Raw genomic sequence first — 16216 nt, 5'->3', positions numbered from 1 at the left:
GAGATGTTCGGATAAATGCTACTAAATAGGAAAAGACAAGTCATATTTCCATCACAAAAATAAAATAAGCATACTCAGATTTGGCATAGCCTTTGTTGAATTTTCAGGTATATTCTTTTGGACAAGAATAAAAGCAAGGTTACAACTGCAACATGAAAAACCACAGCAACTTCCATGAATGTGAAAAAGAAAAACTGTGTGATACTAAAAAATAATATAGAATACTAAATTCAAGTGTTATCTCACTCAAACATGACTTCACTGCCAATTTTAATGAAGTTCAAAAGAAATCTCAATAAGAATTAACTTTTGGTAATTTATAAAGCAAACTCCTCAGGGGTTACAATTAATCTTTTACACTTCCCGTTTATACAGAGCACTGTCACTAATCTGAACTGCATCTCTGATGGTCCCACTACTTCAAGTTACTATGCTGGCTTACTAAAGCTACCAAGGCAAGACAAATTGTGACAGTGAAGATAATGCTACAATTTTTGAGATTAACTGATTCATTAAGAATATACAGGAACCTCAAAAGTGACTGAAATTACTACTTGCATATTAATCACCTTGTTGAATAAAAATCCCTCTAACACTTGGAAAGATAAGGAGCAAGGTATTAAACACTTCTGTTGGATGGATATATATATATATATACACACATATATATAAATTATTAACTGAACCAAATCAAATGGAAACATTTTCTCCAGAGTATTATTCGCAGCAGGAACCAAACTTGGATGTCCTCAATTTGTGAAAAGGAACTTTCCCAACAATAGCATAAAGTGGTGGGGAGGGTCTATGGATATTAGTTGTTAAATCATGCTTACATAAATCTTTTTTGCCTAATAAGAAAAGTAGGAAAGAAAAAAAAGAAATTGTAGCTTTGTTAAGGTTACTGATTCCCTGCTGTTGAAAAGCTGATCAAAAACTAGATCTATAATGGGGGCAACAATTTATCTATTAAAATCACATTATTTCATTTGCAATGCAGCAGTTTTCTTAGCATCTCCTATAACATACAATTGCATAAGAATAATTAGGGACCTGTCCTAAATGCACTAATGGGATAGCCACTAGTGCTTGTAGTAGCCCATCTGTGGAATTAGAAAAAAGTTAACTGTCATTTAAGTAGTGTAATAGAATCATAACACAATCAGTTTTCTAATATTTTGCGGAGTAGTACTATTAAAAGAACATTTTAATACAGATATTTTCTAATAAGTGAACTGCACACTCTCTACAAAGCTCTGTTAGCTTAGCATGCTAACAGGAAGTCTTAATAGAAATCCAAATTACTCAATTTATAAGAACATTCTACTAGCTTTAAATCTATTCCTCTTCTGTTAAAGAAATGACTTCCTTTGATGACTGAGGGCGAATAAGGATGAAAGTTAGACACGCTTTTTTTAATCCCACCCCATAATTTAGGCAGAGCAAGGTCAGCTGTCAGCTAAGTCTGAAACCACTCAACAGGAAAAGACTCAAAACTGTAACATCAGTCAATAAGGTCTAACTCAAGCCGTAAGAGCCACCTGAGTCTCAGCTACTTCTGAAAAATACAGCAGTGAGAGAGTCCATATGCACTGCTAATAACCCGACAGGCATTAATAAGAATATCCATACTTGGCTAAGGCAAAAGGTGCACCTATCTAAGCTTCCCTTCTCTGTTGCCAATGGTGCATATCCAAGGAAAAAGGTAAGAGCAGGTATCTATAATGTTTTCCTAGTATGATTTTCCAGACTCCAATTACCTCAGACATCCTAAACCATGTAATATATCTTTGTAAATGAAGAGATATTTACAAGCCCTAATCTAAAGTGAAGCCTGTGCTCAAACATCTGGAAGGCTGTGGTTCTCTCTGAAGTCTTTACCACTTCCAAACTTTGCTGAGAGGATGACAATGCAGGACACAGGCAATCCAGCAGACTTCTAGGCCAAGATTTCTTTTACACAGGTTCCGTGATGACCAAGTAGGGAAGATGCTCTCGGTAGCACCACTCACAAACACGGAAAGATTGTTCAGATTTAGTTGTAAAGAGCATATTTGGCTCCAGCAGTTGTGAGATGGTAGATTTAATGATCCTGAGGAAATGGAGGAGAGAAAGCAGCAGACTAACCAACCCAAGGAGAAGAAACTTCAGTCTGCTCAGAGCTCTAGTAGGCAAAATCTTTTGGATAAACTTTGCAGGGCGTGGCAACTGAGGAGTGGTGGCCAATCCTCAAGGACAATCCCAATTCAGAACAACCTTCATGTGCTATATATAATAGGCAAGCATGGAAGGAGGCCAGCTTGGACAAACCTGGAACTTCTGACTGAGCTCAAACACAAAACGGGAAATATGCTGGAGGCAGAAGCAGGATCAGACTATCAGAAAGGAATACAGAAGTATTACCTAGACTCACAAGGAAGGCCACAGCTCAACTGAAGTTAAAAGTGGCAATGCTGTGAAAGGCAAAGCTTTCCAGGGGAACATCAACAGTAAAACAGAGGCAAAGGAAAGTGTGTCTCCACTGCCGAGAAGGCGGATCCAGTGACAAAGGACATGCTCAGGCACTCAATGCTTTTGTCCTCTGGCCTTCAAGGATCAAAGGATCAGAACCCCAGACTCCCAGGTCTCTGTGACTGGTAGCGCAGCTTGGGGAAAAGAGATACTACCTATACAGGAAAAGCAATCAGGATACACTACCTAAAAGGCACTCTGTATGTTTTGCCTTGAACTTGCCTAGCCCTCCCTCCTCTTCCTTCTCTCCCTTTGATCCTTGATAACAAAGATTGTATTATGTAATTTTCAACAAAAACTTCAACCAAATTAAGATCAGTGGTGAAGGACATTTTACTTGATTACTATTTCTTCCCACATGCGTGCAGGTCTATCCTCTCGCATGTCTAAAAGTCAGCTCAGGAGTACTGAAAAAGGGCTACCTAAACATTCACTTGTAGCCATACAACTGCCACGCACTGAGAAGATGTTTTGCACAGGTCCAGTTGCACAGGAGTAAGCAGAAGCAAAACAGCGTCAAATCTGGTGTCACAGGAACAGCCATAGGACTAAGGATAAAAGAAGAACGATAACAGGTCTGTTGCTTTACCCTTTGCCAAAGAAAGGCTATAGTGAGAAGAAACTGCGTGTATGTGTGCACATGTGTGTGGGGGTGGGGTTCTTTGTTTGCTGTTGTTTTTTAAATTATTTTGTAAAGACCAATTATGGTGGTACTACAGTCTTCACAGGAAGAAATTAATAACCTTGATGTCAGCTGATATGGTTGAACACAAAGAAGAACTGTTTAGGTAATTACACACTCTTACAAACCACAGTAAGAATTTAGATCAGCATCCCTGGCACGCAAATGATATGAAACAGAGTTCACAGAAACCTCTAGCTTCCAGTAGAGACTTGCAGCTTAATTACGACTTACATTGTATGTACCCAGTAATTTAGTGGTGTTTTATAGAACCTATTTCTATTATTACTGTTTTCTCCAAAAAAAAAAAAAAAAAAAAACAACCAACACAGCAGTAAAAGCAGCCTGGATTAAAACCATCCTGATTATTACAGCACTGCATTTATTAAGCAGCTTTAATCCAGAAATGGTCCTAACACTTCAAAACTCTTGGAGATGAAAGCTTTCTTTCTTAGAGTGAGTTGCTATTAGAAAGGTAGACCTGAATATTACAGTAGTTTCAGATTTACCGTTGCAAGATCTAGTTTTCATTTACCAGACTAACCATGAAGACTGAAAATTTAAATGTTCTGTGTTTGCCTCAGGCTTGCTTTCCTTTAAATGCTTCCAGGCAGTATGTTTACTGCATTCAGTTATATCTGGGTGTGGATAAGGTTTTTGTCATAGCTTTCTATACTTCTCTCTCTGTGAAAATCTGCTCCAGTTTGATCATTCATACTTCTCTGCATGGTAAACCACAAATTATATAACATTCTACAACAAAACTAGGGATTAAGCTTTGCAATGCAAACTAAAATGTCTCAGAAATTCAGTGGGTTGAAGGAAAGATGTCATTAACATCTTGAATCTCACCAAGTGAAAGAGACCTTACTGAAGCAAAAACAGGTCACTGAGTACAGGTAATTGATCTCACCCTGTACTAACAGAAAACAACAAAAACCCCAGAATTTCAGCTACCCGCATCAGTAGGAATTCAGAAAAGCAGGTTTTCCGGTTTCAGTTGAGGTAATCAATTTAATCTATTTACATGAAGATGAACTTCTGAAAATTTCATTGCCCAAGCACAGCAATCAGCAGCAAACAAAAACGTGCAACTCAGCATTTTTCTAACGTGAAAAGCTTTTTGTGCCTGGTAACTTAATGTCTATTACAATAATTTTAGATAGCTGTCTTTGCCCACTCAGAACTTGATTATAGTATACAGAGTACACAGTAAGAAAGACTGTCAGAGTGGGTTTAAAGCAGACAAAGGAAAGCAAAGGAAAACTACTTCTGAGGGACACAGAAAAAAGCTTTGGAGAAGGTGACAAAGTTGTGCAGAACACAAGAATGATGAAACAAAACAGGATTTCTCTTAGACTTTTCCCTTTCTGATATGAACAAGTAAAAAGACAATCCCAATTTAAGAAAATTTGATGATCACCAGAACAATGTGATTACTGAGGACAATTCCATGATTATGTAACAGAACAGCTTTACAATCTATTTTAGTTAAGAGGAGAAATAAATGACAGCCTTTTCTTCAATAAATGCTCTTTTTTGATCTTTATCATGAAAACAGCTATCTACGGATGAAAAGATGACAATATCCCTGAATACTACACCTCACTTATCCTCAAGTGCCATACCTAAATTTAACACACACAGCACAATTAAATTACAAAAAAAGATGAGAGCAACTGCTTTTGTATTTAGTATTTTTAAGTTTAGTGGTCCTTATAAAGACTGAGCTAGAATAAAGTTGATATTTCCATAATGCTAGCCCATGCTAAACAGTTAATTACACAAAGTATGCTTACAGGCTCCTGAAGAGAAATTATGTTAAAATTAATAATATTTTACACCACAATCACTTAACAGCACAACATCTAGAATAGGACAAAAACTCATCATAAAACTACCCATTGCACAGCATGAGGTAAATCATTTCAATTTCACATACTAAAATTTTAGCCTTTTCTTAAAGCATGACACTGGTAACAGTAAAAAAAATATGTACTGAAATACCAAACAAAATGATTAGCCTTAGCAGCTGTCCTTACCACGGGAAGGTGTTAATTCGTACTCTGTTCTTAAAGATCAGTATTCCACCTGACATCACTCCAATCATTATTTCATTGTTACTCTGATCCTTCAGAAAAAGAAAAGAGACAGTGAACTGAAAAAACAATATCAATATCTTGGAAGCTTCATAAATATTCATTCTCACCCATCTCCCTCTGAACACACAAACACAATAATAAATTAGAACTCGATTTACATGGAAGGAAATGTGTTTCGGCAAGACAAGTAGGCATTCACTTTTTCTCTCCTGTTTTGGAGAAGACTAAATGTTTGCTCTCAATCCTTTAGAAAATTAAAATTCTATGGTAGCTTATAAATTAGATCTTCCACGATATTCAAGCAAACAGATTATTCTAGTAGTTTATTATGAATAACAGCACTGGCTCAGCGTATGCTACGCTAAAAGCAACCAGTGACTTAAGTTCCCACCTGAAAGGAGACTGCAATCTCAGAACACAGAGAGGAGAGATTCTAAAACAAATAATACTGTAAGCATATTTAAATAGTATGCTTTTCCTGAAATACTTATGCATTCTTATCAAATATCTGCCACAGACCTCTCAATTCTTGAGTAAAAATAAGAGGATAGAGACAATAGTGAAGTAGGGTACTTATGAAATTCTGTTGCACATTTGTCTAACATCAGGGAGTAGGACAAGAATATTTGAAACAGAAATGTCTCACTGAAAATAATTACATTCAGTCTTTGAAGAAATGGCAGCACTGTAGTGACAAGTTGAGTCAAGACCTCAAACTACCTGCTTTATTAGATAAAACTATTTCATTTTACTTATTAGGAAGAAGTAAAATGCTAGATTTCCATAAAACTTAATTACTCTTCATGATCAGAACTTTTCATTTAGAAACCCTCTTCACAGAGGTATAGCCTTCATGATTTTAACCTATACTTCTCTGAGTTTATAGTAGAAGGTTGTGTAGCCATTTCACACTGTATTCACCATACACTACATATTTTATCAAACTATAATGCGTTCACCTTATATACCAGTTATAATCTGAACCAAATAAAATATGTATATAAGAAAACAGATCCTTAAATATAAAAAATGCATTCAGTATAGACATTTTTCTTTTTTAGCAGTAGCCAGCCAAACTGACATTCAGGCCAACAAGGCTGAACTTGACTAGCACACAAACTAAGCCCAAATTAAAGCAAGCAAATATAATAATTGAATTGTTTAGGTTGGAAAAGACCTTTAAGATGATCAAGTAAAATAGTGGCCTTTGACAATGGTAAATTGCATTTAAGCAGCTTGTAAGATAAACTTATTATTTTCAACCATTTCTCCTGAAAAAAAATGACTAGGAAGGCTCAATAGAAAAAATGATTTAGTTTCCCATAAATATCAGAGGAATCTACTTTTACGTTAAAATATTAGTTCATCCAAACTTACCCTTGCATAGTGCAATTCAACTCCATAAAGTTCTAAGGTACGTGCTGTATTGAGATAATTGAACTCCGCTTCTGCAGGAGACAACCCTCTGAAAGAAAGAAGCTATATAAGAAACATTCTAACCTAGCTCCCCAGCAGGATCTTTACTGAGCTCAAAGAAATAATCTGCATTGATTCCTCCTTCTTCTCTCACCCTGAAATCTGAATTTCCTTTCTTACCACAAACACCCTAATCCAAAAATTTTATATTGTGCTTACAGTCTTGAAACAAACAGCTCGCAAATGTACGTTTTTTATTTCTAATGTACTGTAACATTTAAATGGCTCTGAAGCTGTGAAAATTGGAAATTACTTTTGCAATACCGCATTTTTTATCCATCATAGCAATCTAAGACCCTCAAAGTTTAAACTATCAACTCACTTTAATTTCCTTTACCCTACTTAAGTGGACTTCCTAAGTCACTGACTGAAGCGTACACATGTCTTCACAAATTCAGCCTATGATTTGGTAAATTTTACTCTAACAACACAGCATCAAAGTTCTAAAATGCCAAGGAGCTATCAATGAAAAAACATTACTTAATATTAAATATTGAAAAAAAAAATGCTTCCATTGCTTCATCACCTTTTCCTCTTTAGCAAAAGGTCAAACAACTGCAAACAGGAACTACCAGATATCGAAGAAAAGGGCTTTGTTACATCTAAAGTGACTCTCGTCTTCTGGTAAAAGCACCATATTGTCCAGTAATGAATAAAACAAAGCAACTAGTATCCTGCTAAATTCATATCGTACGTAACAAACACAAGCACTATTTTCAGCGCACCTTTATCAAGTTCATTTATTCACCAATACTCCCCCACATTGTAACAAATATATTCTATCTGTGCTGAGTACTCACACAGATATTCTACAAAAAAGCCAAACACATTTACATGCACATGATTTTTCAACAGAAAACTTTAAGACAAAATACGCAGTTTTTATACAATAGCACAGCACCAGCAAACAGGATTTGATGAAGTCGGTCAATATTTTTCACTGTAAATCCTTACATGTGCTGCTGATGTAACTTTGCTATCTCTTTTTCAAAGTCTTGAGGCTGGCCAGGGATGAAAGAATAGTCTGAGAGGTAGCCTGGCAAGTTTTCTGAATGGTTGTAGTCTCCCAGCTCAGCTAAAATATTAAAAAGAGAGGTTATTGTTTATCAGTGATCAGTTGGCATTGTGCAACGCACTCAAATTCACAAGAGTCTGATTCCATACATCATGATCTATAGCAAACAAAAATAGTGACATCTGAATTCTCCTTTTCCCTTCTGAATAAACCATCACATTCTCAGCAAGTACTGTGGAAATCATTTACTGAGAGCTTTGAGTGGGTGTTTATGAAGCAACTTTTTTAACTGTTTAATTTCTCATGCACAAATTAATTCATAAATGCCTTCCTAACAACTAGTGCTAAATAACACGCTTCAAGGTATTTCAGGTGCTAGCTTTTTCTCCCCTTTTTTAAGCCCTCGCTTACTTACATACTATTAGAATATTTAAGCACTAAAACTGTTATTTCTTCACTTTGCCAGATCTGCAAAAACAACCAGTTCATTCTGCACCAAGATACATTCATAAGCATTAGAAGACTGGTTTTGTGCACAACTGTATGTGTACAGAAAAAGTATGCATACATACAACTACACTGCTTACGTGGAACTATTAACAAGTGCATTTTCATAGCTTCCAATGCTTCCTCAAAATCATAAGAAATTGAAATCACATTTATTGCCAGAATAAATAAACAAAACAAAAAATAACCAAAGAATTTGCTAGAAATACAGGCTTTGAGGCTTTTTAGCCGTAATCCAAAACCAATCCAGCTCTAAATATCTATAATGCATCTAAGAGATTTACAGTAATAAGTAACATAACATGTGAAAATTGAAAAGTTCTGAAAAGTTCACAGCAAGACAGCATGATGTGGGGCTCTGGGAAGGCCTACGGACACTTCTACAGGGCCTGGAAGAAATGACCATAGTGGGGATGAAGGTGCACAGGAATCGAGAAGGTAAGCAAGGGAAGTGAAGGCAGGAAAGGCATCTGGGGCACTTGCATTACAAGAAACAGATCTCATTTAAAATTATTTAAAGCCTGGAAAATGTGACCAGGTTTCATAACAGAGTGAAATTCTTGCTAAAATAAGACTAAAAATAATACAGGGCTGTCTGAGTTCTGGGATGCTATTTACGAGAGAGGCTGCAAAAGAATGCCTCCTATTTTATTATGCTGGCCCATGACATCAGAGGTGGATGTTGTGGGAACGGCAGTAGAGGTTGAGCCTTCCCCTCAATATTCCATTACACATTGTTGCTGTGCGCCAGATGGCAGCAGAGGGGCAGTCTGACAAAATGGTGTCTGACATGGAAGTGTAGAAGAAGCAAAGGGGTGGAACTGAATTCTTCCATGCAGAAAAAAAATGGCAACCATTGACATTCATTGCCTTATGTTGAACATCTATGGAAACAGTGGATGTGAGCACAGTTAGGCAGTGGGAGGTGTTTCAAGTGACAGCAACAACGGGTCACCTCCACAGGTGCAGTTTTTGATGAGTGCAGCATGCAGGCTCTTGCTCATCACTTATGAAAATGCATAGCTAACGGTGGTGACTGCGTTGAAAAATATTGCTTTGTAGCTGAGAAACTGCTCTAAGAAAATGGATTATTGTGCTCTATCTGTTGTAGTTTCCATGGAAGTAAATAGGAAGCATTACTTTTGGAGCAACCCACTTATTCATAAAGAATTCCAAGACCTGAATCAAGAGGTAATTAGTAATGGGCATGCAAAGAAAATCATTAGACAGAGATCTGCATGGTGAAGAACTTAAGGACAGCAGCATCTTGTACATGAAGGTTAACTACAATACAGAGTGCCTGCCCACTACATTGTTTTAAAAATGAACATACTGCATTCTTACAAGATTGTTATAAAATTTTCATATTGCCTGCTTTGCTATCAAATACCTAATCTTTTCCAAGACAAAACCCTAAGCCATGACTTGAATTTTTTTGACAGTATTTACACTATATATTTCCTTTCACCAGGGAAATTCAACCAGGCTTGAATAATGATTAACGGTACTTCATGTCCACAAACATCTCATATTTAGCACTATACGAATGTGAACTAGATTCTTTAGAAGTCAAACTAGCCACCATTAAATTTTCAAACATCTCAGTACTTATATGTATATGAATATTAGCAATACTTACATTGAACAGCATAGGAAGCCAGAAGAGCAGCAGTATTATATGGACAGGGCAATCTGTTTTATTTTTAGATGAAAAACAAGTAAAATTACGTATTTTATATGAAATGAAATTATTTTGAAAAGCCTAATGTTTCATAATGTATTAATGCACAGACAGAATTATTATTAATGCTTACCTTTGCATAATAATTAAAACATTTTTATTTTTGCAAGTGTAATTCTTCATAATCAAGATAGCATATTTTTCTCAAAGTTGCATATAAAGTTTAACATAACAAAAATGTCTTACCTTCCAGTAAGAATGTCCTGTTTAATTTGTAAAAAATACTGGTACCTTAATAAAAAAACAAAAACTATTATTAAAAATAAAATCATTTAATATTTTTTTCTTCAATTTAATGCATTTTATTGCCACTTAGTACGTAGCTTAAAACTTACATTTGACATGCTGTTTCTTAAACTCATATGGCAAAGAAACCAAACAATGATTAGAAAATAATACAACTTCAAAAATTAAACAAGTGACAGGCTAGTAATTAGTCTATAATGAAATTTTTTTAGTTCTACTCTTCACATGCCCACTCTTTCAAGCAAGGAAGAAGATGTAAACAGCCAAAGAAGCAGACTAACACTTTAAAACTATTTTTCAACCCAACAGTGGCAGCAGAAACAATGTAACTTAAAAAAAAAAAAATCCAAACAAACCTGAAAGTGCAAACGGATTTCTCTCTACAATACTTCTTATGATTTTGCAACAAAACCCAAATATTTTGTTAACTTTGCAGAATTAATCTTTTGCTCATTCAGTTCCCTCATACTTCACTCAAAGCTTCTGGAGAATTCCAAAATATAAATATTTGTGACAAGAGGAAAACTACACCTGCTACAAACAACACCTGAAACAGACTGAACTGGCTAACACTTACTGAGATGGCAAGATGTTAGCACAAGCTTAAATTTCCACCAAAACCTTCCTTAGTAATATGGCACTGAAGCATTCTTAAATATTTTGGGCTCTGATGCCTTTTAATTAAGATAAATAAATAAATAAAATCCAGTGAGTGGAAATCATTATAAGAAAGAAGGAATTATGTTAAATTGATTCAATTTTGGAACTTCCCACATTACTATTACAGAAATCAGGTTTCTTTCTTGTAGTTCTGCTTTGAAACTATAGCCAGTTGTACTCATTCATTATAAACATACAAAATTACAGAAATGTAAATCAGTTTCCTACTGCCAACATTTACTGCTGTAAAAATGTAGGGAAAAAAATCTGCACGTGCAGATTCACCTTTGCTTTTTGTTTTTATTTCTTACTTTTTGTGAAATGTTTTATTAGAAATATTCCATAATACTCGAGGGACTTAATGATTAAGGAATACTAAGCAGAGTTCATTTTCTGTCCACTGTTTTTGGTAAACAGAGAAGTTAATTGCTGGTTAGCTAACCACCCCAGTTCCAACACAAAAGCCTCGCATATTATTAAGCTAAATGGAAAATCAATAGAAGCTTTATTAATGTACATGAAAACACATACAATGAAGACTGTATTGCATTACAATGTTTTCTTCTCCTTTACATATAGGGAAAAGGATAAGATAGTATTATTGTTAACTGGAGTCAACGTTAATAAACAAGTCCCTCTGCAATGAGCTTTGTCTCCTATCAATGCAAGTTCTTAAAGCCAAACCCTCCAGCACAAGCTGAGCTCCCACTGACCTTTTCCTGACCCAGGGCATTCATAACCTGCCTCCCCCTCTCATGAATTCTCAGAGGTCTAATTTAAAGACACAAGCTTGTAGCAAACCTTTCCAGTTGATTCACACCGACACGCATACTGACTCATCCTTGTGTTTTCATGAAATCTATAAAAGCTGAGCATCTTAGAAAAGTCTCATCTTGAGTGGGAATTGTCAAAAATATCAGCCTTGTTTGTTGGTTTTATTTTTGCAGGTTGGTTTTGCTCTAAGAGGGGAAATGCTGATTACATGAAAGGACCACATGGTAGTGACAAGGCGTCCTAACTTCACTACAGAAACCCCACAGATAACATTCTCTTTACAATAATTCCTAACACAAATGAGTTTTCTCAAGGGCAATTACCCCTATTATAAAAAAGGCAGAGCTGACCTAGATACAGCAATCATACATTACTTGTCTCCTAAACGGCTGCTGTATTTATAGCACAGTATTTACAGCACAATATTTAAGTAAACAGTTGGTTTTTTTCTTTATTTGCTTCATCTAAATCAACATTTACTGCCGTTTCCATCTCCTTCGGAATTTTTTATACTGCCCTTTAATTCAAATATCACACTTTTTCATTATTCCGACAGAGTAAATCGCCAAATCCTCAGTAAATATTTCCGTAAAACAAAGACTGATCCAGGATTTCTGGGATTTGTTTTAGTAAATTGTGACTGCATAGATGTTTGTAAATTTTTGTCCAAAATTTGACAAATCAGAAGTTATAAACAAATACAGACTCAGATTTTCGCAGTTCTGCTGCTCAGAATTTCTAAAGCTGTCTTTAATAACTTAGATACTGTGTTTTGAATGGGGTTGACCTGTTTTCAGGATGGCTGACATCCAAAAATTACAATCTGTCAAATCATGCTACTTATGAGGACTAGAAAAAATCTGAGGCATTTCTTCAAGAGCTAATTGCAACTCACAAACCTCCTGACTTGGTTCACATTAAGCATTTTCTTCAACAAACTTCAACACATCGTTATCAAAGTAAGCTTACAATGTTTCAAGGACTACAAGCATACAGAGACGAATTTTATTAGTGCCAGGAAGAAAACAGGAAAAACAAATCAATTAAAAAATGCAGAAAGCTCAGAATTTTTTTTAGATTACACAGGACTATATAAGAATAAAATAAGTTTGTACTCACTGATGAATGATGATTAAATATATTTTTCTTTCCTGTTTCTACTTGATAGTATTTTCTTTACGCAGTTATTTCACTTTGCATATACATTTGTATATTTACTCATAAAAGTTTTTGGTTATACTGAATGCATATTTTATGCCTGCACTTACTAGGCAGAAATTAGAAGCCTATATGCACTACACAAAAATTATTCCAAAAAATTTACCTTAAAATATACCTTAAAAAAAAAACATTTTTCCTTTACACAAGCCTTCTTTAAAAATATTTTATTGATAAATTAACTAGACCTACCTTGTATATTCTTCTTGGAGCTTGTTTGGGTCGCTTACGAAAAACTTAACTCTCAAGTTCAAACTGTGAGGAGATCCTCCTACGGTCAAGAAAAGTATTTCTAATTAATCAGGGTACCTTGAAAAAGAGAATAACAATAATGCACAAATTGACCAAATACATACACATACTCACTTTTTAATTGTTTCCTGATAGGTTTGTTTGGATCCAACCACCTCTGGAATGAGATAAATTATAATACCAGTTTCAGATAAGTCAAAAATCATACATTATAGTCTTATGTATCAAGAAGCTGATGCTTTTTTTTTTATTTCTTTTTTATTTTTATTTTTTAAACCAAAAATGTCCTACTGGCATACCAGAGTCTATAACAAGACTCTGAAAGATACCAACATGAGCAGTTGCTTCTTTTTGCCTGAAATTAATCTCCGCCATCCAGGTTTCTGTCTGTCACTACTATGACAGGGTACCAGAATATGACCATTACTTGTGCCCAAGAAAGATCAGAACTCAGTCACCGTTTGTTTAACTACCTTAGTGATACTTTAAACTGATCATCTAAGGTAAGCTAACTGACAGTGAAAAGCTATGAGTCTAATTTATCCGTCTTTAAAATTATTTTGCCAGTTCAGACTCTTCTATCTCTGCAATCCATCGAGTGACGCCAACTCCGACTCGCAGATTCTCTTCCAACTGCCAGGCTGACAGTCATCTCTGCTACGTCCTTCATTACCATCCAGTAAATCAGAGACTCAGCCTACCGGATTAAGGACTATAGAACACTTTTAGCAAATGCCCATTTTTCAAAAGAGTCTCTTTCATTTATCTGTCATGGTGATGAATTGACAGCCCTCGTCATATAGTGAATGATATGAATCATGATCTAAAGACCTGCAAGATATCAGGGCTAGAAAAGAAAACAGGACAATCAAAACACTCCCAGTTTTTAACAGGCTTGAATAAAAAAAGTTTTTTCTTATTCCAAATAATGATGATCATTCAATCTAGTAACTAGATGCAGCAAAACAAGTAATATTCATTTAAGGAATTATTTCATGAGCACAGATCTCACGACTTTACTCTCAACTTGCACATTTAGTTTTATCGTGACTACACCGTGATACTGACCCAACTCAAGTGACACAGTTGAAGAGGATGCACACTACTGTAAATGTTTCTGTCTTTACAATGACCCAGAGCACTGTGATGCTCCTCTAACGCCCATCATTTCTGCAGTCCTACATTTCCAATTCAAATATCTATACAAGAATGTGTGACAAATTAATTAGCAGCTCCTATTTTATTTTTAAGGGGAATACTGTGGTACTGATACCAAGATCAGCTGTATCACAATGTTTTTTCTTTTCTTTTTTTTTTTTAATTTTGTTTTCCACACACAGCCACACATAATATTGATTATACAGTACGGAAACGTAACAGCTAATTCAGATTTCACTGAAATAATGCTAGTTGCAAGAGGAGTATACTTCAAGAACTACATCTATCTCCATTTAAATCATGCAATCACTTTGATCTGAGTAAAGTTTCAGAATCCCATTTAATACCTTACTAAATCTACACAAGCCAATACATTGAAAACTATTGAAATGCTTCTTGACTTTGGGATAACAGGCATGTTTACATGGTACAAAGAAACAATTCTAACAGCAGAAGACAGATGATTGAAACAGAAGACCACACGGTTTGGGTGGTGCAGGGTAGAGTGCAAATCTCTGGAAACAAAGAATATTCTCTGGTTAAATACCTTACAAACCTCTCTCTGCTGATAGGTTTATGGACTTGAAAAATAGACTTTATACCAAAATGTCCTGTAAGAACACAGATACATTTAAGAGGTAAACTTTGTACTTCTACTTGTTTAAAACAGCTAATGACTCTTCATGAAATGCTGCTCAAAGGACTATAAACAGAAATTCACATAGGTTAATTTATTTTTTCCCCTTAGGGCAAAGACTAAAATAATTCAACTTAAAAAAAAAAAAACATCAATTTCCCTTTGCAGTACTAATGACAATAACTCCTGGTTGAGGTAGACTCAGGTGACTTCATCCAGCCCTGCGGAAAGATGAAATACTCAAGGGGCACCATCAAATGCACTACTTGTGGTAATAAAAAGCTTAAATATTGATTAAGCTCTCAATTTCTCACAATCTAGGCATCATTCATTCTTTCAGCTTTAACATTTATCTGTTTTAATATGTTGCTTGAATGTTGATTACTATCATCTAATTAAGTTGGATAGTTTTCACAACTGCTGTTTAATTAATTCACTTCATCTGATTTATTCTTTATGCCAGCTGATTTGACCCTGCCTCCACTGTCTTTATGACACTTTATTACAATTTCTCTTCTTATTTCAATCTTCCTCCATCAGTATATCTCCCTATGTTTCTTAATTCTGCTCCACTTTCTAGTAGAAATACTGTTCTATTCCATTGTCTCTCATCTATCAAATTGTCAATGAAAATACCATTCTCAAGTGCATCACATAAACATGTATGAAAATTGGTGCATTACTGTCTTGGTTTCAGCTGGGAGGGAGTTGATTTTTCCTTCATCGTGGCTGGTATGATGCTATGCTTCAGCTTTAGGAGAAAAACAATGTTGATAACACACTGATGTTTTTACTTGTTGCTGAGCAGTGCTGCACAGAGCCAAGGATGTTTCAACTTCTTGTACTGCCCTGTCCTGCCAGTGAGAGGACTGAGGTTGCACAAGGAGCTGGGAGGGGACAGAACCAGCTGACCTAAACTGGCTAAAGGGATAGTCCACATGATACGATATCATGCAAAAACTATAAAACTGGGGGAAGCTGGATGAGGGGGTGCTGCTCAGGGCCTATCTGGGTATCAGTCAGTGTGTAGTGAGCAGTTGTGTTGTGCCTCACACAAAAAAATCCCACAAGATGCAGTACTTCTCAATGCATCACATCAGGCACCAAATCCATCGTACCAAAAATCAGTAGCGTTCCTGTAGCAAATCTGACCCATCAAAAGGAACAAATTAAAATTTTACAATCAGCTATCTTGTAAACAATAGAACACGATCCCTACATACATTAAATGAGTAACATG

General features: G+C 35.6%; 1 protein-coding gene across 3 annotated transcripts in view; it reads right to left on the bottom strand.

The window, feature by feature from the left end:
- Window positions 1-16216, bottom strand: part of PTPN4 (protein tyrosine phosphatase, non-receptor type 4) — a 101923-nt gene that overhangs the window by 45233 nt on the left and 40474 nt on the right. For all 3 annotated transcript variants that reach the window (XR_002439745.1, XM_021400096.1, XM_021400097.1), the window contains exons 4-10: window positions 13296-13338; window positions 13122-13200; window positions 10218-10262; window positions 9930-9982; window positions 7723-7843; window positions 6670-6757; window positions 5233-5321 (exon numbers count right to left, since the gene is read on the bottom strand). Coding sequence is in view for 2 of the 3 variants with exons in the window: in XM_021400096.1 (XP_021255771.1) it covers window positions 5233-5321; window positions 6670-6757; window positions 7723-7843; window positions 9930-9982; window positions 10218-10262; window positions 13122-13200; window positions 13296-13338 (518 nt within the window). In the remaining variant the exon portion in view is untranslated. The remainder of the gene's footprint in view (window positions 1-5232; window positions 5322-6669; window positions 6758-7722; window positions 7844-9929; window positions 9983-10217; window positions 10263-13121; window positions 13201-13295; window positions 13339-16216) is intronic.

Source organism: Numida meleagris, chromosome 5 (genome assembly GCF_002078875.1).
Source record: "Numida meleagris isolate 19003 breed g44 Domestic line chromosome 5, NumMel1.0, whole genome shotgun sequence".
Classification (NCBI taxonomy): Eukaryota; Metazoa; Chordata; class Aves; order Galliformes; family Numididae; genus Numida; species Numida meleagris.
This window is presented reverse-complemented; position numbering and strand designations above follow the sequence as displayed.